Here is a 24,814-nt window from a genome sequence, read left to right on the forward strand (position 1 = left end):
GACTACAGGCGTGTGCCACCATGCCCAGCTAATTTTTGTATTTTTAGTAGAGATGGGGTTTCACTATGTTGGCCAGGATGGTCTCTATCTCTTAACCTTGTTATCCTCCTGCCTTGGCCTCCCAAAGTCCTGGGATTAAAGGTGTGAGCCACCACGCCCGGCCCCCTTTGCCCATTTTTAACTGGGTGAATTGTCTTATTTTATCATTGAGTTATATATTCTAGATACAAGTTCCTCATCATTATATGATGTGCAAAAATTTATCATATCCTGGCTGTATTTTCATTTTTTTGATGTCCTTTGAAGCACCAAAGTTTTTAGTTTTGATGACACCCAATTGATCTATTTTTTCTTTTGTTATTTGTATCTTTGGTGTCATATCTGAGAAGTTATTATTTAATCCAAAGTCATGGAGATTTATCTTGTTTTAAGAGTTTTATAGTTTTGGCTCTTACGTTTTGGTCTTTGATCCACTGTGAGTTAACTTTTGTATATGATGTGAGGTATGGGTCCAGCTTCATTCTTTTGCATGTGCATATCCACCAAACTATTTTGATAGAAGAAAAATGGGGCCATGTGGCAGAATAATGTTAATATAATACCAGTACTAATAACTAACTACCATTAGTAAGGGGTCATCATGTGCCAGGAACTGTGTAAGGTTATATTTATTATCTTATTTAATCTCTACAACCCCCTATGAGGTAGGTATTTTTCTCAATTTACAGGTGGGAATTTGAGTATTAAAGAGGTTAGGTCCCTTGTCCAAGTTCTCATACTAGTAAGTGGCTCAATTATGTCTGACTCCAGAGTCCTCCACTACCACCCTACACTGCCTCTGTAACAGCCCTCAGAAATCAGGGGACATCTCAGACACACCTAACTTCTCTTAGCAATTCAATATGAATTCACTAATAAAGCATTTACCTAACACTTCCTATTTATATTTGAAGCACATTGTCATTTCTTAGACGTTTCAACTGGGATGTTTGACTCTGAGGAAAAGCAGAATTTCTGCAGAATCCAAGACTTCAGTTTCCGGCAATGGTAGGTATATTATTTGTACCAGTACTTCCACTGGGAGAAAAGAGAATCCTAAAATTGACAGATAAATGTTTTAATCTTTTTCCCTAAACAGCTAGCAACATTCCGGAAAGACAGTAAGGAATAACCAGGCCAAAATCTAAGAAAAAATGAGAACCAAAGGCGGCAAACAAAGTTCTTAAATTTTTTTGTTTTTTTTTTCCTGAAAACATCTGTCTGTCCAGACTGTGCTGCAGCCTTTGGGGTGAGATAGCAGAAGAAAAATCTCAGAGCCTGACAAAAGCAATGAGTCTAACAGGTGGGTCCTCAAAAACACATTAAGCTGGGGTCCAGAAAATAATCATACTCATCCTAAGGTTAAGGGTTAACCAGAGGTAAACCTAGTTCCCACCTCCAAAGGAGAAGGGGAGGGAAGTGAATCCCTCCCTAAGGAAATGCAACTCTTGAGTCAGCCCTATTGGTCTGGCAGATACAAGCACAAATTTTGTCTGGAGGAAGATACCTTCACACTGGGCCTCAGGAATACCTCACATGTAATTACGCAAGATAATGAGCAGCACATAGTCAAAGATAACCAAATATCCAAAGAAAGAGAAGGGAGGGGTAAAACCCAGCAGTAAAGGAACACAGCAGACACAGATTCACACAGATTAAAAATACTTAAAGTATCAAACATAGATTACAAAGCAGCTATGCTTATTGATGTTTAAGGAAACAGAAGACGAATCTGAAACATCTGTAAAATATCTGCAGAGAACAAAACACTTTCTATAAAAGGAGTCCCCCTTCCAGAGCGAACTTAGCCTTGGAAAAAACATTAATTCAGGCAGTACATGGAGCAAGCGGCTCATCTCCGCAAAGCACCCCCTCTTTGTTTTGACATTCTCCTTGGTACTTGCATATCCTTTCAAATTCTAAGGGCAAAGGCAAAGAAACAGAGGGGAAACTTGGAGTAACCATTCTTTCTCCAAACTTCAGAAATCAATCTATAATGAGCTCCCAAATAAAAAGGATAAACCTCAGGTATTTTTGCCCATCTCAGGTACCAAAACCATTATTGTACAAATTATGAAGACATAACTGAGTCCCTAAAATTCTCCCTGGGAGAACTCTGAAGATTTCTTTTCCCATCTTTTCTGTCCTTCGATGCCCCACAGCCATAGCTGAGAGCCTCACCATCTTTCCCACAGCTTCCTCCTGATCGCCCTGCGCCTAGGACTGCTCCCCTTCACGTGACCTCCAGATGGATCTTTCAAAAATGAAAATCATGTCACTTTCTTGCAAAAATCCTTGTAGCCCCTGCCTTTCTCAGCCTACTAAGGATGAAGTGCACACTCCTTAGCATGGCATGTATGGACTTCATTCCCTGATCCTCAAGTTACCTTCCTGGTGTTTGTTGGTGCAAACAGCTTACTCATCAATATCACACCTTGCATCCTCTCCTGCTATGATCCCAGGATGCTTGAAGTTCCTGAATATATGATTTATGCCTCCATACCTTTATACAGGCTGTGACCCATCCCCCAAGTCTGGTACTTACTCATCCATTAAGCCCGCCTCTGATGTCACATCCTCCATGGTGACTTTCTCACCCAGAAGACAGAATTAAGAAGATACATATTAAGGCAAGTGATAGCCAGAAGTTTGGCTGTGTTTTAAAATCAGCTTATTGGTGCAACCCTGAGCCATTCACCTTTTTGTCCCCAAAGCATATATCAAAACACTATGTCCCAAAAGCCCTCTCCTTCTGGCAGTATTCTCTGTAAAAATAACTTAGCCTTGCACCTAGACTCAGCTGACCACTGTCCTTCTTTCTCCTGCATCAGATAAGCTGAGATACTTCCCACATTGCTTATTTCCTTGCCATGGACTTTTGCTTTTCTTGGTAAAGCCCTGGCTGATAGAAATTTTGTATTGCAATCCAAAAGTCATGAGCCAACCCTCCAGCAACCTTAAATGGCAGTCATAAAGTGAAAAAAGTAATCAAGAGGCTAGCTTCAAATATGACTAAAGTCAGTTATGGATAACTGTGAACACAAACAGAAAAACAACAAGATCAGGAACAACTTTGTTAAGTTAAAAGTTAGCTGGTTTCTTCTAGCTTATTTAAAAAAAAACCCAATGACTTTCTGAGAAAAAGCACAGCTCCACAGACAGACCTGTGTGACCAGAAAATGCCCAGGCATGGTTTGGCTGCTGTGCCATTATGTTGTCTGGTATTTTCCAGATTTTCTATGATTGACAACCCTCAGAACACAAATGGCTCCCTGCTGTGCATGACTCAACAGATGTGTTTCAAAGGCCTTCTCACTAAGGCAACCCAACTTGGAACCAAGACAAATGAGAGTGCTCCCACCTACCCAACATGTAAACAATGGGGAAAAACGGAAATCAGGTTTACCAAGCAGAATTCCACATTCCCTTGTATCAGCAGAGTGGCCTGGCCTCCCCCAGGCAGGCCAGAAACATCTTCCTAGTGCTCTCTGGGCAGAATGTTCTATCCCCTGGCTTAGCACTCAGCTGTCTGTCTTCTTACCCCACTAAAAGCCACAGGTTACAAGTTAACTCTCGTAGGCAAATGCCCCTGGCCCCAGTAGACTTCTAACAGCAAAGAAATACAGTAACTTTTTTAAAACAAAAGGTTAAACTTCCCTTTTCATTTTACTGATAGCAGGTGAAGTCCTCCCAATTTTCTGCTTCCCAAGATCACCTAAAAATGCAACCAAAAAATATTTTTTAAGTCCTGAGATGTGCTGCCTGGAGACCTAAGTAGGGCTAAAATTAGCAGCTGCCTCCTTCTCTGGGCAAGAGTGGTCAGCAGCTGGCATGCTACAATAGCCAGAGGAGAACAAAAGGGTGCAGAGAGGCTCTGCGGGCACACGTGCCAGCAGGCGCCCAGGGGACAAAGGCTTCGGCCCTGGGTTGGTGGGATGCAGGGTGGCTCTCAAGTGGAGTCTCAGCTCTGCCTGCCCTGCCCGGAAGCCTCCATCTGCCAGCCTGACACAGGGTGACATACACTGCCAGGCTAGCTATTCCTATCTGCTGCTTCCTGTGTAATCAATGTCAGGGGTCAGAGAAGGGCAGAAGAGAAGATAAATACGAAGGCAGGTCGGGGCTGGAAGTTTGGCTTTGTTTTAAAGGTGGCTGATTGGTGCATTCCCGGATACTCACTGTGGGGCCATGTTTCTGCTCACCCGCCTTCACCTACCACATACATCCCTGTTCTTGCTTGACCTGGATCACCTGTGAAAGATAATGGCTCCCTAGGAGCTAGAAGGCTAGCTTTCCTTGCTCCTCACCTCCCAGGGCCCTCACTGTGCCTCTGGATAACCATGTGACATTGCTGTGACTGGGCATTTGACTACTCCTATCCTCACTTCACACTGTTGGAATGTCTGTCCTACGGCCCATGCCCAGACAGCAAAGTCTAACCATTATGTGGACCTGAACACTCGAAGTGGGCGTTTCTGGCCCTCCAGCTGCTGGACTCATGAACTGTTTCTTACAGTGGGGAAGAGTCACTACCAGCCCATCTCAGTACCTCTCCCTACCCCAACTCCATACACCACACAACATAATGCTCCCTATATTCATTCCCTAGGGCAGCCAGAACCAAATACTACCAACCAGGTGGTTAGAACCACACAAATTTAGTTTGTTGGTTATAGAGCCTAGAACTCCGAAATCAAGGAGCCAGTAGGAACAGGCTCTCCTCAACACCTGGAGGGGAGGAGCCTTCCTTGTCCTTCCCAGCTTCTGGTGGCTCCAGGTATTCCTTTGTTTGTGGCAGCATCACTCCAATCCCTGCCTCCATCTCCCCGTGGCTGCCTGGGTCCCTGTGGCTTTACATCATCTTCCTCTGTGCATGTCTATCTTTGTATCCAAAGTTCCTCTTTTTATAAGGACACCAGAGTATACCCTAATAATCTCATTTTTAACTTATTGATATAGGAATTAAGAAGAAATTATTCAGGCAGATAGTGAGGGTCAGAAAGTCCTCACTAAGGTTTTCCTTTTAATGAAAAGCAGCCCCAAACCATATTCTAACAAAGAGTAGCTTGTAAAATTGAACTGCAGACATAGACAAGCAAGCTGGAAGCTTGCATGGCAGTTTGAATGCCAGCAGCTGTGCCAATAGGAAAGAGGCTATGTGGGGACTAGGCATGTCCAAAATGGCGGCTCCATCTTCCCTTTTCTTTGCCAACCATGTGTACAGTAAGGAGCAGGCGACATGGCACCAGCCAGGCTAGCTTCCTCGTGCCATGTAAATGTCACACCTGGTCCAACCAATCTTTGGGCCCTATGTAAACCAGACATCACCTCCTCAAGACAGAGAGCTGTTCTCCTTTCTCTTTCTTTTGCCTATTAAACCTCCACTCCTAAACCCACTTCTTTTGTGTCTGCATACTCGATTTCCTTGGTGTAAGATGACAAACCTCAGGTATTTACCCCAGACAATGACGCTGCTTCATTATCATCTCTATAAAGACCCTATTTCCAAATAAGGTCACATTTTGAGGTATTGGCAATTAGGACTTCATTGGGTGGGCACAATTCAACCGTAACACCCTCTTTTCCATGCTTTCCCCTTTCAGTAGCTTCCCCTTAGAGAGAATACTCCACAGCAGCAGCTAATGTGATCAGGGCAGCCCCTGGCAGCTGGGAGAGTTAGGTTAGTACAGAGGAAAATAGCCCAACTAGGCCCAATTGACAGGTGTCAGCTGGAAGCTCTGACCCCTTCAACAATCTTACGTGGTACCAAACAGGTGCTGACAAAACAGGATATGCTTTTTTCTGTCTTTGTTTCAAGATAATGAAAAGGTTTTTTTGTATAGTCTTCACTCTCATTTGTTGAATATTCACTGAAAGACTTGAGTGCCTTAATTACACTTAAGATAAATGACCACAGTGCCAGATAGAATTCCTGAGGCAAGGAAAAGGTCCCCTGCATTCCACTTTCTGATCTTCACTGCAAAGACAAGAACCCCGGCCAGCCATGTTGCTGTCCTTTGTTGCATTTCCAGCACTGCCCTTACATATGACAGTCACAGGCCCTCGGCTCTTATGACAGCCAACCTGAGATAATTCTGTTTCCCCAGTCGTTGAAATTGTGTGCCAAAACAAAATTATCTCCTCTTTCCACTGCTTTCTTGGTCTGGAAAAGAGTAATTACACTGGAAACAGGACTTGGGACCAATCAAATGCAATGTCGGAGTAAACCTAAAGAGGGAAGCCAGAGTCCTTGACCATCTAAGCAGGCTTGGGATAAAAAGAGTCGTAGGCATGTGGACTGGTCAGTGCTGATCCAGCTAACAGGCCTCAGGCTGGTCTATCAGCCCCAGAGCCTGGAAGGTCTGACTCTTGTCACCCTTCCAACATGCTCAGTGGAGAAGTACTAAGAATCAGAACAATTAACCAGGCACCTTAGACTGTCTCTGGCAGTGACACCCAGGGATGGGTCACAGTGAAAACAGTGGTTGCCTGTCATGATTTAGGCCTCACAGAGCAGAGAGAGAAGAGTAGTCTGATACAAAGAATGTAGAATTTGGAGTCAAAGGGCTTGTAATCTCACCTGATATTGCTGCTTAGTAGCTGGACAATTCTGAGGTGTTTTCTATACAAATAATCCAGGAAAAATAATTGGGAACAAAGGTAGCCAGTGCCTCTGTTTGCAAGAAATGCAGAAACAAAGAAAGCCCTGGAACACTGTCTCCCAACATGGATTGAGTAAAAAAAATAAAAATAAATCTCCTGTAACAGAAAAGTACAAAGATATGTTGGCTTCAGGCATTCCTCGATCTAGGGGCTCAAAATTATATGGCTTCAGTTTCCATCCTGCAGCTCTGCCTTCCTCTGAGCTGGCCCCCCGCCTCCGTGGCTGTTCACTGGGAGGACGAGAGGGCTCAGCAGCTCCAGCTCTGCATCCTGACAACTCCACACTCCAAAGGAGAGATTGCTTCTGCTTCCCAATAGTTCCAGCAAAAGCTCTGGAATTATATCACATGGCGAGACGGACCCTACTGCCTGGCCAGTCCCGGGCCACTCATTGATTGTGGATCTTAGATACGGGGTGTGCCCCACCGGAATCACACAGATTGAGGGCGGGTGGGAGAGATCTGTTCCCAAAGGAAAAGCAGGGCGCTGTTACCAAGGAATAGGAAACAAACACTGAGCAGGCAAAACTGCAGCAGTCCTCAACAACACCCTTGAAATTCCCTGAAGATAACAAATCTCACATGTGTCCTTCTGTGAAATTTAAGTATTACCTTTTTTTTTGACAGGCAGGTTCACATTTTAAGGAGGCTAGTGGCACATCCAAATTGCTATTATAACCAAATCTCTTTAGAAAGAAGCTATGGCAGTGGTGTCACCGAGGGGTGTTCTGTGCCACAGCAATTGCCCATGTCAGTGTGGTGCGGTGGGCTGAGTAACGGCTCCACTAGAGACGCGCACCCTCTAAGCCCCCAGACCTGTCAAAGTCAAAGTCACCTCACACAGCAATAGAGACCTTGCAGGGGTGATCAACTGAGAGATTTTGAGATGGGAAATTTCTCTGGATTATCCAGGCATGCCCAGTGGAATCACAAAGGTCATTATAAGAGAGACAAAGGAGGAGGAGGCCAGGTGCGGTGGCTCATGCCTGTAATCCTAGCACTTTGGGAGGCTGAGGTGGGCGGATCACGAGGTCAGGAGTTCAAGACCAGCCTGATGAACATGGTGAAATGCTGTCTCTACTAAAAATACAAAAATTAGCCTGGTGTGGTGGCGCACACCTGTAATCCCAATTACTCGGGAGGCTGAAGCAGGAGAATCGCTTGAACCTGAGAGGCGAAGGTTGCAGTGAGCTGAGATCATACCACTGCACTCCAGCCTGGGTGACAGAGACCCCGTTTCAAGAAAAAAAAAAGAAAGAGAGAAACAGAGGAGGAGACAGCAAGAACAAGAGGTAGATATGTGTGACAGAAGAAGACAGATGAAAGAACATGGTTTGAAGATGCTACACTGCTGGCTTTGAAGACAGAGGAAGGAAAGAAGGCATGAGCCAAGAGAAACCTATCTCTGTAAATTGGAAAAGGTAAGGAAACAGCTTCTCCCCTATAGCCTCCAGAAGGAACCAGCGTTGCCAACACCTTGACTAGCCCAGTGAGACTGATTTCAAACTTCTGGTCTTCACAACTACAAGAAAAATAAACTTGTGTTAAGCCAACAAGTTTTTAATAACTTGTTACAGTAGCCATAGGGAACCAACTTGGCAACACAGCAAGTGGTCAGGGTTCAGTGCCCTGGAAACTCTAATTAGCAGGAAAAAGTTTCCACAACCTAGCACAAAAGATTTAAATGTTATCTGGTTGAAAGTCCTTCCTGGGTATTTTAGAATTTGTTTCAGCTTTAACATAACCCCAGGTGCACTTATGAATAAGGACTTTCACTCACTATTCCTCACATTCTATGCCTGATGACTTGGCTGGAATTACTTGTGGGAAAACTAATGCCCAAGGCCTCTGGCTGGCCGTGTGGCATGCAATAAAGAAACCAAGGCTTCTGCAAGTCTTGACATTCAGATTCCAAGAATGGTCATAAATAGACCAATGACGTAAACACAGATAGACCGTCTAACCTACATCTACATGTCAACCTCATCACCCTTAAGTATGATGCACAGGAAGCCCCTGCTTTTCAAACTCTTCTAGAACTTTCAGAGGATCCAGTGAGGCACAGACACAATCAATGACAGCAGTGAAAACTCCACTTGGAGAGAAGGGCTAGGGAAGGCCGTGAAACAAAGTTATCAGAAAGGATGGCCTCTGAGACACCGACACCTGCCCTCTGTCCTCTTTCATCAGAAATGAAATTTTTAATCCCAAGAATTTAAGAAGATATGATGGGAATGAATTTCTATTTAACCACAACCCTCCAGAATCTCTAGTGCAATACTCCAGTTCAGCTTTAAATAAAATGCCTGTCCAGAACCATTTGAGTTAGGAGGCAAATAAACTGCTCAGACAAGCTAGTAATCAGGGAAAAATATACTTTCTCTTCTCTCAGCTAGAAATAGCAAGCAAATATGGGGACCTGCATAAGAAAATTACCAGCTCCTCTCTCACTGCAATCTAGAGGGAAAAAGAATAAAATTCTTGCCTTGGCATGGGGTCACTCCAGGAGCTAAGTGTTAAGGCAGAGCTTGCCAAAATAGATCGGATAATAGAAGGAAAAACAAACATCCATGTGTGTATGTGTGCATGTGTGTACAGGTGTGTGTGTGTAAGGAGGCATCAGACAGGGCAATGTTCCGTGGATGCCACATCTCTACCAAGCTCTTGTCACTGCAACACTGTCACTGGATCACCCCAGTGATCCAGGCCCCTCCACTTGGGAAATCGTTTGGTTTTCCTTTTTTCTTGTCCTTTTTTTTTTTTTTTAAACAAAGTCCATGGCTTCCCTGAACAAAAGCACACAGACTTTTCAGAAGAAGCACCATTCTGCACCCATACAAACATTGTAAGGCTCTCAGCCCTCTCAAGGCCAGATATATTCCCAGTGTATAAACACCCTCCTTGAATACTTTTTCTCCTCATTACCCCAGGACAGTGGAGAGAGCACTGCCAAGATGCTTAGGCCACAGCTGGTGTATGGGGACTGGCCTTGCTGATCTGGAGTTACAACTCATTGATACCTTTGAATTACAGAGCTCTATTCAGCTGCTTGTTGAAGAAATTATCCTTCAATGTCAAAGATTTATGGCAGGCATGAGAAAGCTCCTTCTATTAACAAATGCTTTTCAGAGCCAAAGCACTTGTAAAAAGCAACCTGCATTGGTCTCTGCAAAGCATGACACAGCAGAGTTCCTCCTAGAACAGCATTTGGACCAAATCTCCAACCATATCCTTCTCAGATCCGTGGACCAGCTAAGTCTTTTAAATAAAGTTTGTGAGGCCTAAATATGCATATTCCTCAAGCAGCTTGAAGCATAACTTCAAAAGTAAAAATTTGGAGTTTTTTTTTTTTTAAACAAAACAAAACAAAACAAAAACATAGATCCCTTATTCTCTGCTGAATAAACTCAACACTACTTCTTCAACCTCAGCAGCAGAGGTAACACTTCCTGACCAAAACTGTTTTGGGGATGACACATTACCAGAGCCCTGGGTTTGCCACTGAGCATTTCTATCCCTTGCCTTCAGACTCTGTCTTCCACTCTCTAGACAGCAGGGCAGGTGCACAACAGAAAGGGAAGGGTCTGGTTTTACAGCCTTACCTCACCCATATGACCCACAGAGACCAGGACAGACATTTTCATGGAAATCACTAAAATAAACTTTGTAGTTTAGAGCAAACAAATCTACGGCTAAATTCAAGTGAACTGGAGACAGGAAGATACCAATTTTAAGACAACTTTTCCAGGTGAATCATGAGATACTTCTAGGGACATCAGTGATGCCAGAAGAGGGCTCCCTGGGAAACAGAGAGGGGTATATTTTAAGACACATGTGTATCCACACCCCATTAGCTGTGAGGTGTTCACAAATCTCCTCAATAATCCCTATCTCCTAGATACCCATCTGCTCCTTCCTACTCCTCCAGGACTCTGAGGCAAGACCTGTTAGAGGGATGTGGTGTCAGCGGTTCCTCCCTCTTGCTGCGGCAGGTCCCAATCCATCAAGGTGCAGAGGGAAGGGCCACCTTTCCCTTAAACCTGGAAATCTAGACACTGAGCTTAAATGCTCTCCATCCCTAAAGCCAGCATTCTCACTCGCTTCACTGTATTTCCTCAGTGTGTAAAGATGGGCTCTGGAGCGACAGGAACTGATCATGTGTCCCAGGGAAGATGCCAAGACTACAAGGCTGTCAAAGGTGCACATTTGTCAGCAATTTCATATACAGTTTGACAATCCCTTAACTAAACTTTCTGAGGTCAGATGAGTTTCCGAATTCAGATTTTTTTAATTTTACAAAGCTCAGATATGAACAGCCCCAGCAGAGACTGAGGGAGCATCGTATAGACTCATTATTTTATTTCACCAAAACAGGAATATTCATATTAATCTTCTATCAAGTCACATTAGTTATTAAATGAAATCCAGAGTTCTCCAGGATGGGAGCTTGGACACCGTCTGGTTCATTTACCTCCAAGAGATATCTAAAGCCAATCCTTCAGGGACAAAAACCCACAGCAAGGAACAGATGAAGGGGCAACTGCCAAAACCCCAGCAGACATTCCCTGACTCAGGAGGCCCATGGCACAGACCAGCAGAGATGCAAACAAGCTTATTTGGATAATCACTGACATAGAAAAAGCCTTCTAAGCTGAGTTTCTCTGGCCTCAGAACCCAGAAGAGAGATGATTCCACAGAGCCTTCCACATTTATAGAATCAGAGTTCCCAGGGCTGTGGCACCCGAGTCCAAGGAGGACATAAATAGTGCGTTCAGTCATAGACCATAGCAGGTCCCATGTGGCAGCAGCAGACCGGGTTTTCAGAGCCCAATCCCATGTGACTGAGGTTAACTCCACAGGATGTCAGGTAAGTCACACTTTGATCTTCCTGCCTTTCTCTCTGCTCCCTTCAATGCCAGCATTCCCCGGGGTTTCTCCCACCCTGTTCTCTTCTCACTCTACACAGCTCCATGGTTAACTGCATCTACTCCCCTGGCCTCACATACAACCTTTACGCCCTTGACCCCCACACATCTCAATCACTGGTCCCACCATCTTCTCCAATTCTAACTCATATTTCCACCTGCCTCTTGGGCATTTCTGGCCAGGCCCATGTGCCGCTCCTGCTGTGCCATAGATAGCTGGTGCACACTGATATCTGCATGCTTCCCTACATGCCCCTGCCTTGTACTTGGGTTGGTCATGTGACTAGCTCTGACCAATGACATGTAAGCAGAAATGTCACGTGTTTGAGCACCTGGTGTGCCAGTCCCGTGTTCTCTTCCCCTCCATGATGCCAGGACAAGATTTTGGAGAATCAAAACAAACATTGTAGGTCCTGGAGCCACTGCTTAGAAAAAGCCACCGGATTTGTATTGAACTGTCAGAGAAACAAACTTCTATGGTGAGAAATTACTGAGATTTTGGAATTTCAGACAAAGCAGCCAGTGTTAATTTCCCTGATATACCTGCCTTCTCTACCTAGCAAATTCCTGAATTATTACTTCAATTCAAATGCCACCTCTTCTGAAGAGTATATCTTCCGTGGAAAGTCAGTTACTCTATCCTGTGACCTCCAATAATTCACTCATACATCCGGCAGAGCAATTCCCTGAATCTACTGCACATTTTTGTGTGTTTGGCACTCACATTTGTGAGCTTCCTTTTTCATCTCTGTGTTCTCAGTGCCTCGCAAGTAGCAAACACTGAATGCATTTGATTCAGGGAAGTGAAAATCAGAGCTTCCTCATTATGTGACAAGCAAACCAAATCAGCACTTTCCCCCCAAGTCACAATGTTCTTATCATTGTGCTAGGTTCTGTGAGAGGGCCCAAGAAAAGTAAAAAATGCTGTAACCCACCTGTATCTTCAGATCCTTTGCACCCTACGATCTCTCATCTCTATTAAAGGAAAGCTTTCACTTAGAAAGCACATGGTCTTTCCAGGAACTATCAGCTAAAACATCTCACAGAAAGCAAGATCAAAGAGGGGTCTTTTAGTGACAAGATTAAAGTAGAACAGGACTCTCTCTTGGCCCTTTGAGCCTGGCTCACCCAAGGCTGCCACAGTTTAGGCCCACGGTTTGCCATTCTGAAGTACTGCAGCTGTGTTGCTGTTATTTCTGGTGTGAAAAGAGCTGCAGCAAAAGCACTGCTGCCTTCTCAGGGACCCAGATGTGGAGATGATGGGCCAGCTGTGCAGTTACGTCATCACCACTTGGCAAAGCTTCCCAAAGCAAAAGCACAAGACCGTGTCACTGGGCAGGGAACAGAGCAGGGATCTTCTCTTTTAAGATGTAGCGAGTTGGCTACAGTAGTATCTACTGTGAGTAGTTCCAAATCTCCCGATTCTCATAGATATAACTCAGTCCCAGCCCAAGGGAAATGGTGACCATAAACAAACAATGATCAATTATTAATAGAATATTTTGACAACTCCCACATAGTAGCAGTTTACCTGCTGCAGGTATGGCTTTTCTTTGGATATTCAGATTACCTATTTAATGTACATTAAACATAAGGTTGGCCCCTGGTATTCACACAAAAATACCCACAACCAAGAGCTGTGGCAAATACCGATGCCATGCCACAGCTTCAGGAGAGCACAAGGAAGCTTCTAGGGCAGATTCTTAGTAAGACATTCAGAGCAATAAACAAAACAAGGTTAGATTTTGCAGTACATTGCAGGCTAGGACCCACGGACATTAGGTGTCTCTGTTGCCTGTTCATTATAACAGAATATCTAAAACTGGATAATTTATAAAGAAATGGAATTTATTTCTTACAGTTATGGAAGCTGAGAAGTCCAAGGTCAAGGGGCTGCATCTGGGGAAGACCTTCGTGCTGGTGGGAACTCTCTGCAGAGTCCTCAGGTAGTACAGGGCATCACATGGTGAAGAGGCTGAGCATCCTAGCTCAGGTCTTTCTTCCTCTTCTTGTAAAGTCACCAGTCCCACTTCCATAATAATCCATTAATCCGTGAATGGGTTAATCCATTCATGAGGGCAGACCCCTCATGATCCAATCACCTCTTAAAGGCCTCATCTCTCAATACTGCCAATTGGGGATTAAATTTCAACATGAGTTTTGAAGGGGATATTCAACCACAGCAGCAGAAAAGATTAAGAAATATCAAATCATTGGAAACATAGTGTAATGGAAGGGAATATACACTTTGGGAGAGTTGGAATAATACCTTTTGGTGTTAAACAAGTATCACATACAGGAGATATGGGGTACATCAAAAAGAGGGGACACTTAAAGTCATAGCTAAACATAAGCAATTATTCCTGGCTGGTACTTTAGAGGTCACATACTATGAACATAACAATGAATGAGTTCCCCAAATCCCATCCATCCCATGTGTGATCCCACCCGCATACATGGAAAACAAGAAACTGATTGAAAACAGCACTGTCAAGCAACTTACCTTGTATGAAGATCCTATTCCAGTAGGTTTTCCCAACCTCATTGCCCCCTAGAAACACCAGGTTGGACAGGATCAGCATCGAGGTGGAACAAGACGCAAGGGCAGCGTGGAATCGATGGCGAGCTTGTGGGGAGAAGTATCGGGTCTGTGAGAAAAATGGCAAGAAGGCACCTCATGACAAGGGTGGAAAAAATGGGGCTAAGACATCATTCAGCTTTCTCTGTCACCAGCCCAGGGTGCCTCCCCACAGAGCCCGAACCAGGTCATTATTTAAACAGCTCTCAAAACTTCAATTCCAGTCTGGGTGTGGCGGCTCATGCCTATAATCTCACACTTTGGGAGGCTAAGGTGGGAGGATCACTTGGGCCCAGGAGTTCAAGACCAGCCTAGGCAACATAGTGATATACCATCTCTACAAAAACAATTTAAAACTTAGCTGGGTCCGGTGGCATGTGCCTGTAGTCCCAGCTACTTGGGAGGCTAAGGTGGGAGGACTGCTTGAGCCCAGGAGTTTGAGGCTGCAGTGAGCCATGATCACACCACAGGACCCCAGTCTGGGTGACAGAACAAGATCCTGTCTCAAAACAAAACAAAACCGTACTCCTGCAACATGTTCATTCTACCCTGAGGAAACAAGTGACATACCCCAAGTTGTTTCTTTGAGGGAGAACAAAATGTGAGGGCTTCCCTCTGACATGTGGAATACAAGCACTGAAACCAGTTAGGATTTAGCGCCCTCCCTCCTCCACTTGTTTTCTGCATGTAAACCTACAGGTGGAAGAACTTCAAACTGCTGTCTGTGATAACTAGTATATATAGCTCCACGGAATTAGGTCAAGATCAGCATGATCCTCTGGGCCAGTTACAATGACCCTGGGAAGCCAGCCAACCGCCCCCTAAACCTGACATGCTATTAAGAGTAATCTCATAATAAGGGTGTAGGACAATCAGTGTGAGCCGAGCCTACTGCTGGAATCAGAGCTCAGGCCCACACTTCACCCGCGGCACACATCGGCACTGAGGATGAAGTGTATCGGCGTGCCTGAAATACTCAAGGCTGGAGGGATGTTTTACGGCATCACAATAAAGAATTCCACTTGTCCTTCCTAGTTCTTCATTGTACTTCTCTTTTTAAGATTTTCCCAGGGATTTCACAAAGCAAACAAAGCCTTTATTCTTCAGCACTGACTGTTCTGGGAGCCCCTCCCGAGTGAGGTCGCGGTGCTGGAGTGTGCGAGCCCTATCAGCACTTGCACGGGGACCGCCCCGAGGGACTGTGTGTTCAGAATGAGAACCAGGTACAGCACAGCAGGGGCTCAGGGTATCTGATAAGCACCTCCATCTAATCCACAGACACAGAGACAGAGGGAGCAAAGGGTCTGGAGATGTTTCCCAAATATCCTCCAGAAACCCACACATCTTTAGGGTCACATGCACCCTAATTTCAGCTGTGTTCCAATTACAAACAGAACTCGGAATAACTCAATGACAGCAGCCGATGCAATTCATGACAGGCAAAAAGGACTAAATTGGAGGGCGAGTCTTCAGCAAGAGGCTTACTTATTATGGCGGCCCTGCTGTGAATCTCCTGTGACTGCTTTGGAAGTCATGGTCAGTGTCCTCTCCATCTAGAGAAATGAATTTCTGACTCCTCCTGTTCTCTCCTGCCAGCCCCAGGGTCTGTTCTTAACTCTCAGATCTGGCTGCTACCCTCTATCTCCCCATCTTCCCACCCACGGCTCTCTGCTCCGACATCACTTTGGAACGTGCTTTTACTACTGGCAAACACAAGTGTGGCCTGCTCACAGAGACGCTGTGCGGTGGACAGTGAGATGTCTGCCTGACCACGGTTGTTCTGGAATGCTCTCCAGTGATGCAGAGTGTCCCTACTTAGAGGCCACCAGGCAAGATTACCTCTAGTCTTGCCCCTGCTCTAGGAGGCCACAGGCACGTACAGGAGGACACTGTCAGACAAGACCTGGTACAAGATAACTACATGGTGTGAAAACTGTTAATGAGAGAGAAATGAGGAAGGAGCAGGCTTATTATTCAGCACTCTTCACCTCTGAGAATAATGGGACATTAATCTACCACTTTCTGCATTCTAAAGCAGAGGAAGATATTTTCTGGGTATTACTGACTCAATTAGCAGTAACTAGGAAGGCAGGGTGAGAGGAAGTTGGGAGACGGGGGAAGATCCAAAATGGATTAAGAAAATATGAATTGTCTTAATTGACATAAATGCATCCAAGTAATTCTCTACAGATACTGCGGTTACTAACAAGACATTTGATTCCTAAGGGATCTGCTGAGTCTGACACTCCACCACTTCTGTTCTAACCACATCAGTCTCCCCTAGCCTCACATCCTGAGAAGGGAACACAAAGGCACCGTGTCATCTTTCCTTTGTTAACGTCAACTACCGAGAGTGCACATAGCTTGTTAAGCTAAGTGGCTCTTCTTTTGTGGGAAGTGACTACAATTATTAAATAATCAACAGAGAGGTACTGAGACAGGAAGACTCTCTTCGCATGGGGCTGCTAAGCAGGACTGTGGAGCTGACACTTGGGGCAAGGTAAGGACTGGCCACAGCAGGAGGAGGAGCTGAAGGCCAAGGGAAGTGAGAACAGACAGTGTGTCTTGGAGGCATAAGGCTCCTCAGTCTAGCCCTGAGGCCCCAGCTCCTACAGTTCTTCCTTTCATTCTGTGATGACCCCATATCTTTCCAAGCTGCATGGTTCCATGAGTTCCTGTATCTACTTAGGATTAAAAAAAAGTCAAAATCATACCAACTGTGAAGGAGCTGCTGATCTCAGAGATAGGAAGGGAGGGGGGCAGCTAAAATCTGGAACGAATGACTACAATCCAATTTTTATAAATGTTTTTTAAAAATTTGGAAATTAAAAAAAAAAATTTAAATAAGCAAGAATGTTAAAAAGCACAGCCTGTTAGAATCAAACTAAAAGGATTTAAAGGAGAAATCAAGATGTCCATAGGCAATTCTTGATTATCCCCCAGGGTGAGTGGGTGGAGACAAAATAGACGATGATCAAGGAATCCAAAAACCTAATTTTAACCAACAGCCTCATCCTCTGACAAAACTAGCCATGACAATAAGCAGCAAAATGAACAGAGCGTTGCTCCTTTTCATGGTGAAACGGTAGGGAAAAAGAATGATGGGCCACGGGAAGGAAAAGGGGGTGGGATCTGTCCGATTCATCCACAAGAAGGTAATAACTAACAATAAAGGGGACAGGAGTTTCAGCTGCAATTCATCTCTCCTCTTTGCATTCTCTGGACACTTTGGAAGGTGATGGTTTTGACATCAGGGATCTCTCTCTCCACCTTGGGAACCCCCTGGCTCAGGCACTGGTTTATAGGAGTTCTAGGGGTAAGTTCCCAGGAGGAAACAGGTCATGTGGACAAAACTAGAAGGTATATTCCCTTGGACCAGGCAGCTACATCAATAAATTTAACTTTCGGAATCTCTAAGGCCACAGGGCCAAAGCCTCCACTTTAAAGACTTTTTCTCTTACACTCTCTTTTCTGTAGTCCTATAGCAATTACCCCAGTGGTCCTATAGCAATTACCCCGGTGGTCCTTCATCACCAGGATGCAGGCGTCTCACAAGTGGGAGGCATGCCTCAGGTGTTAAGTCACCATCCTCATGGCTTAGGTACTTGAAAACTCCCTTGAAAAGACAGCTCATGTTGAAGAATTGTAAACGAATGGGGGAATATCAGAAGACAGTGAAAAGCCATCAGGTATGACAAAGAGAATTGCCAAGTTGATCAGCTAAGGCAATAATGGACAAATAGAATATGATTTTCATTAATATGAATTTATCAGGACAAAAGAGAGCTCTGGTCTGGTCCTGGTCTTTTCTCAGAGCATAGATTGGTCTGTAGCAATCTGATTTTCTGGCAGCAAAAAACTGGGAGTGGCACTATCCCCTAGGAGATGTTTGAAAAGTTGCTGGGCATTTTAGGTTGTCTCAATGACTACAAGGCAATATGACATTTGGTGGGCAGGGGCCAGGGATGATAAGCACACTGCAATGTGCAGGACGGCCCTGTCCTGCCCAAAAGGTCAGCAGAGCCCTGTTGAGAAAGGGCGAATTGTTCTCCTCCACATTCATCACAGAGCAGAGTTCTCGCTTGGTCTATGTGGGCATTAGTAGCAATGCCAAAAATGTGCCCCCTTTCCTTTGGGATCCAGAGAAATGCATCCCAGTGCAGGGAATGAATGTTCCCTCACAGAATTCAACCACTAGGCCCCTCCTATCCTGCCCACCACCTGGCATCATCTGGAGAGTGAGGAGGAGCCTCCTGTGCCCCCAGCCACAGACAGGCAAGGTGTAGCCACCAATTCCAAGCTTCCTCCCCTGACATTCCTGAAATCCAGAAGAAAAAGGAAGAATGGGAGGTGGGGCACTTTAGAATCACTTTGTTCTCAGGCAGGGGTGACCAGTTCTCTACATGGTCTCTACGGTACATGACAGAGGGGTGGGTCGGGCAGTTTCTCTTCCTGTGAATGTGAATATACCCACTCTTCAGGTGCAAGGGCAGGTGCTAGACTTTTGGCCTGGTTACAGCAAGCCCCTCAGAACACTCAGAGCACAGGCCTAGGGCTAACCTCCAATTCCTCTGAGTAGTTTGCTTGTGATCCAAGAGACTGACATGGGATGGGGGAATGCCATGACAATACTCAGCTATGGCAACACTTGGCTTTAAACTTCCCTCTAAGACACTGACTTCCAATGGGAAGGACTGCAACCCAAACCAACTAAACCTTAGGGCTAAACTAAACTTATGTCAAACTCCTTTGTACTTCCAGGTGTGAGGTGTCTGTGGCTTCCTGTGTATATTCAAATCTCCATGGCAACTCATCCATCTTTTCCAGGCAGCATCCTTTCCCTGGAAATCACAGGATTGGTGGGGGCAAACAAGCCAGGGATGGGGGGGCTGCAGGAATGTGGGTCAAAAGCAAAGCTAGAAACATACGTGGAGATGGGAGACAGATGGCACAGTTGGGCTGGAGGTTGTGGGCTTGCCAGCCCCTCACTCATCCACGGACGGGCTGCATGTGGGGCTGAGATGGGAGGTGGGGACAGGCTGAGCAACTGGAGGAGCAGATGGCCGGAGGAATGGCTGCTGGAGACTGTGACAAAGGCTTGGCAAGTGGGACCTGATGCTGCTTATTTTTAAGTGGTGGAGAAGCTAAAAACAGAAACTGGGTGGGTTTGAGCAGCTGGACACAGTTCTTCCATATAATCACTGAAGTTTTCCATTTTCTAATAAAAATGCTAACCAGAGGGTAAGAGAGGATGAAAAAGGCAATGACAAGGGAGGGGTTGGTGGAGACCAGAGAGAGCAAATGAGCGGTAAACACCCCACAGACTGTTAGGACGAGGCCAGAGACAACAAGAGACACAATTATAACTCTCAAGAAAGAGAAGAATGACCAGAGTGACACAATCAAGGTCAGGAGGACTCAGATTCCAGTCACTCCAGAGCCCATGTCCCATCTCTGTGCCAACCTGTAGGACGTTTCCCCTTCTCAAAACATTCAGTCATTTTCAGCTAGAAGTCTGTGTTTCACCAGTTTCCCCTCTCTCATGTGCCTACCAGCTTAGTAGGTTCCTCAAGGATAGGGCAGGACTGTTTCTCAACTATGCACCATCCAAGAGCCACATATATCCTATGTGTACTCAATAATTAGCTATTACCAGTCTCGCTCTTTGCCCTAAATAAGTTACAGAATCTCCTGAGTTCCTAAATGTTCTATCCCAGCCTATATCCAAGCTGAATGAATACATGAAGACCCTCTGAAAGCAATATCTCCTCCTTCCTTCAAGTGTACAGAGCTTCAAACAACAGCAGGTCAATGCAGTTACATTCTCCGAACTCTGTGTGCATGCTCCTGAGAGAGAATCAAACACCTGCAGCAATGAAGGCAAAGCCAGTTTTGTTTAACTGGACAAATTACCTTCCTCACACTTTAGATGTCCAGCTTAGTTTAAAAACTGCAGAGGCCAAAGTTTAGCATTTCAATCCATGCAGTACATGAAAAAATTTCAGAGTACTCTCAAATAACTAAGGAAACAACTGGCTCTGTCTAGTCAGAGAACTTAAGCCATGTTTGGGGTGCCTGGGGTCCTGCTAAAAGTTCTGGATTGAGCAATAGTACTGCCTCACCCTGAGTTCTTACTTTTCTACTGCCGTGGCTCCACCTCCAGTCTGCACATCTCTGCTTCGAGTTTTCCAGAAGCCACAACTTTAACTGATATGTCATACTCTAGCCTTTCTCCCTCTAGTTCGTTAAGCACATTATGTGTCTCTACTCTGCAAAATGCTTTGATATTTCTTCACTGCTTAGAGACTGAAATCCAAAGTGGGAAGGCACTTTAAACTGGATCCCATTTTACTTCCCAATCTTAACTCTCCCCACTTTTTATGAATGACATGGCTGTCTTCAGTGTTCCCCAAACATAACATGTGCTTCCATATTTATGCGACTTAGCAAAAGCTGTTCTCTCTACTTTGAATGCATCTTCCTTATTCTTCAAGTCCCAGCTTAATGTCAGCTCAGGAGAGCAACAGCTTTGGACCAGCCCAACTTGGGTTTAGGTTCTATATTTCTACTTTTTATCTGTGTTGCCCAGGATGTGCTGAGGCTCTTCATTTACCTAATTCACATTGGTATTAGCACAGTCAGTTACCCATTTTCTGTTTCTATAACCCATGGGCTAGACAACATCTATTTACGTTTTAGATAAATACAGTTTGTGATGCAAAAAATTCACTGTGTGAGCAGCTTTACTTATACTGTAAAATAGGTAAAAAAAAATTCATATTTTACAAATGAAGAACTAGAAGAGCAGAGAGATTAAGTAACTTACCCGGATTATAGACTGATAAGTGCAGTGCAAGAATTCACATGTTTCTCTAATTGAACATCTTCATGCTCCTACTACATCACACAACTTCATATCTGTGAGGCAGTGTGGATTCCCTTCTCTCAACTGCAGCCTTCAAGATCTTTGCCTTTTGAGTGCCATACACAAAGTGGATTTTCAAAAAGTATTTGTTCAACAAATACGTCACGCATGTATCCCACTAACAATGGTTGGCAGATACCAACTGTTGATTTCAAATGCCATATGTCTTCAAGAACATATGGCTTACAATGACACTGGAATTTTTAAAAGTAACTGGGATCTACAAGTGCAGTAGGAGATTTAGCAAATCTCCCTAGAAAGTGATATCTAACAGAGCAAAATAGAAATATAAAATATCTGCATAAAAATTAATAGGCCCTGGGGGAAAAGGGGGGTTGAAGAGATGTTGGCTGGTCAAAGGATTCAAAATTTCAATTAGATAGGAGGAATAAGTTGAAGTAATGTATTGTACAACACAGTGACTATATAGTTAATAACAATATATCATATTCTTGAAAATCACTGACAGAGTAGATTTTAAGTGTTGTCACCACAGAAAATAAGTGAGGTAGGGCATGTTAATTTGCTTAATTAAGCCATTCCACAGGTATACACATTTCAAAATATGTTTTACACAATACATTTTTATGTGTCACTTAAAAATTTTTAAAGGAAAACAATAAGCCAAGCATCCAAATGAGAAACAAGTAAAATGATTTCTGTTCACAGATTACACGTACAAAACCCTAAAAATTCTACCAAAAATGTTAAACAAATTCAGCAAAGTTGCAGGATACAAAAATCAATGTGCAAAAAAACAGTTGTGTATCTCTATACACTAACAATGAGAAACCTGAAAAGGAAATTAAGAAAGCAATTCTATTTATAATGGCATTAAAAAGAATAAAATACTTATGAATAAACTTAACCAGGGTGGCAAAAAATTTGTATAATGAAACTACAAAACAATGCTGAAAGAAGACATAAATACAAAGACATCCCACATTCATAGATGGGAGGATTTTTTTTTTTTTTTTTTTTTTGAGGCAGGGTCTCACTCTATCTCCAGGCTGGAGTGCAGTGGCACAATCATGACTCACTGCAGCTTCGACTTCCTGGGCTCAAGCAATCCTCCCACCTCAGCCTCCTAAGAAGCTGGGACCACCACAGGTGTGGCTAACTGCAATTGGCTAATTGTTTACTTTTTTGTAGTCTCACTATGCTGCCCAGGCAGGTCTTAAACTCCTGGGCTCAAGTGATCCTCCCACCTCAGCCTCACAAAGTGCTGGAATTATAGGCATGAGCCACTGCACCCAGTTGGGAAGAATATTGTTAAAATAACAGTACTACCCAAAGTTATCCACAGATTCAATATAATCCCTATCAAAATCCCAATGACATTCTTTGGAAAAATAGAAAACCCCATCCTAAAATTCATCCAAGATCTCAAATGGCCTAACTAGCCAAAACAACATTGAAAAAGCAGAACAGAGTTGCAGGACACAAACTTGCTAATTTTAACACTTAAAACAAAGCTACAATAATCAAAACAGTGTGGTACTGACATAAAGATAAACATATAGACAAATGGAATAAAATAGAAAGAACAGAAATAAACCCTTATATACGGTTAAATAGTTTTCGACAAGGCCAAATGAGTCTCAACAAGGGCAGAAAGAGCATTTAATGAGGAAAGAACAGTCTTTCCAACAAATGGTTCTGGAAAAACCGGATATACACATGCAAAAGAATGAAACTAGACCCTTATACTATATACAAAAATTAACTCAAAAGGGTTCAAATATCTAAAAAGAAGAACTAAAACTATAAAACTCTTAAAAGAAGACACGGGGAGACCTTCATGACATTGGCTTTAGCAATGATTTCTTGGCTATCACACAAAAAGCACAGTCAACAAAAGTAAAAAGAGATAAACTTGACGTTACCAAATTAAAAACTTTTATGCATTAAATGATACTATTAACAGAGTAAAAAGACAACCCAGGAATGGGAGAAAATATCTGCAATCACATATTGATAAAGAGTTTAATATCCAGAATATATCAAGAACTCCTACAATTCAATAACAACAAAAAAGCAATTTAAAAAACTGGACAAAGAACTTGAATAGACATTTATCCAAAGAAGATATACACATGGCCAATAAGCACATAAAAAATCATAAAGGAAATGCAAATCAAAACCATGAGATATCACTTCACACCTTCTAAGGTGGCTATATCAAAAATGAAATAACAAGTGTTGATGAGGATGAGAAGAAATTTGAAGCCCTGTGCATTGCTGGTGAGAATGTAAAATGGTACAGCCACTGTGGAAAACAGTATATAGGTTCCTCAAAAAATTAAACACAAAATTGCCATATGATCCAGCAATTTCATTTCAAGGTATATACAAAAAAGAATTGAAAGGGACTCAAACATATATTTGTATACCAATGTACACAGCAGTATTATTCACAATAGACAAAAGGTGGAAGCAACCCAAATGTCTATCAATGGATGAGTAAACAGAGTAACATATACATAAAATGGCATTTTAGCCTTAAAAAGGAAAGAAGTTTTGACATATGCCACAACATGAATGAACTTTGAAGACATTATACTGAGTGAAATAAGCCAGATACAAAGGGACAAACATTGTATGGCTGCACTTATATAAGATACCTAAAACAGTCAGATTCATAGATACAGAAAATAGAACAGTGGCTACTAGGGATGGAGGGAGAAGATGAGAGATTTCAGATTAGGATGATGAAAAAGTTCTGGAGATTGAAGGTGGTGATGGCTGCAAAACAATATGAATGTATTTAATACCCCTGAATTGTATACCAAAATGTGGTTAAAATGGCAAATTATATGTTAAGTATACATCATCACAATGAAAACATTAACAGGCCTTTGCTAATAGATATACGGAACAATGAATACATGCAATTTTCAAATGCAGATAGACCATAATCAAACTCAACATGTATTAAACCAGGAAAGGAGCCTAAATACATTCTAAGAAGTTATCATGAAGGCCAGTATCATCCTGATGCCAAAACCTGGCAGAGATACAACAAAAAAAGAACACTTCAGGTCAATATCCTTGATGAACATTGATGCAAAAATCCTCAATAAAATACTGGCAAACCAAATCCAGCAGCACATCAAAAAGCTTATGCACCACGATTAAGTTGGCTTCATCCCTGGGATGCAAGGTTGGTTCAACATATGCAAATCAATAAAGGTAATTCATCACATAAACAGAACTAAAGACAAAAAAACCCACATAATTATCACAATAGATGCAGAAAAGGCCTTCGGGAAAATTCAACATCCCTCCTTGTTAAAAACTCTCAATAAACTAGGTATTGAAGAAACATACCTCAAAATATAAGAGTGATATGTGACAAACCCACAGCCAACACCCTACTGAATTAGCAAAAGCAGAAACTGTTCCCCTTGAAAACCAGCACTAGACAAGGATGCTCTCTCTCACCATTCCTATTCAACATTGTATTGGAAGCTCTGGCAAGGACAGTCGGGCAAGAGAAAGAAATAAAGCACATTCAAATAGGAAGAAAGGAAGTCAAATTATCTTTGTTTGGAGATAACATGATCCTATCTTTAGAAAATCCCATCATCTTCTCAGCAAACTATCGCAAGAACAGAAAACCAAACACCGCATGTTCTCACTCATAGGTGGGAATTGAACAATGAGATCACTTGGACACAGGAAGGGG

At 43.4% G+C, this 24,814-nt stretch overlaps 1 protein-coding gene across 8 annotated transcripts in view; it reads right to left on the minus strand.

Moving 5' to 3' along the window:
- HHAT (hedgehog acyltransferase) overlaps positions 1 to 24,814 on the minus strand; it is a 382,998-nt gene that overhangs the window by 55,412 nt on the left and 302,772 nt on the right. For all 8 annotated transcript variants that reach the window (XM_011975810.1, XM_011975804.1, XM_011975809.1 and 5 more), the window contains one exon: positions 14,127 to 14,271. In XM_011975810.1, coding sequence (XP_011831200.1) covers positions 14,127 to 14,271 — 145 coding nt within the window. The remainder of the gene's footprint in view (positions 1 to 14,126; positions 14,272 to 24,814) is intronic.

This window comes from Mandrillus leucophaeus, unplaced genomic scaffold (assembly GCF_000951045.1).
Source record: "Mandrillus leucophaeus isolate KB7577 unplaced genomic scaffold, Mleu.le_1.0 Scaffold159, whole genome shotgun sequence".
NCBI lineage: Eukaryota > Metazoa > Chordata > Mammalia > Primates > Cercopithecidae > Mandrillus > Mandrillus leucophaeus.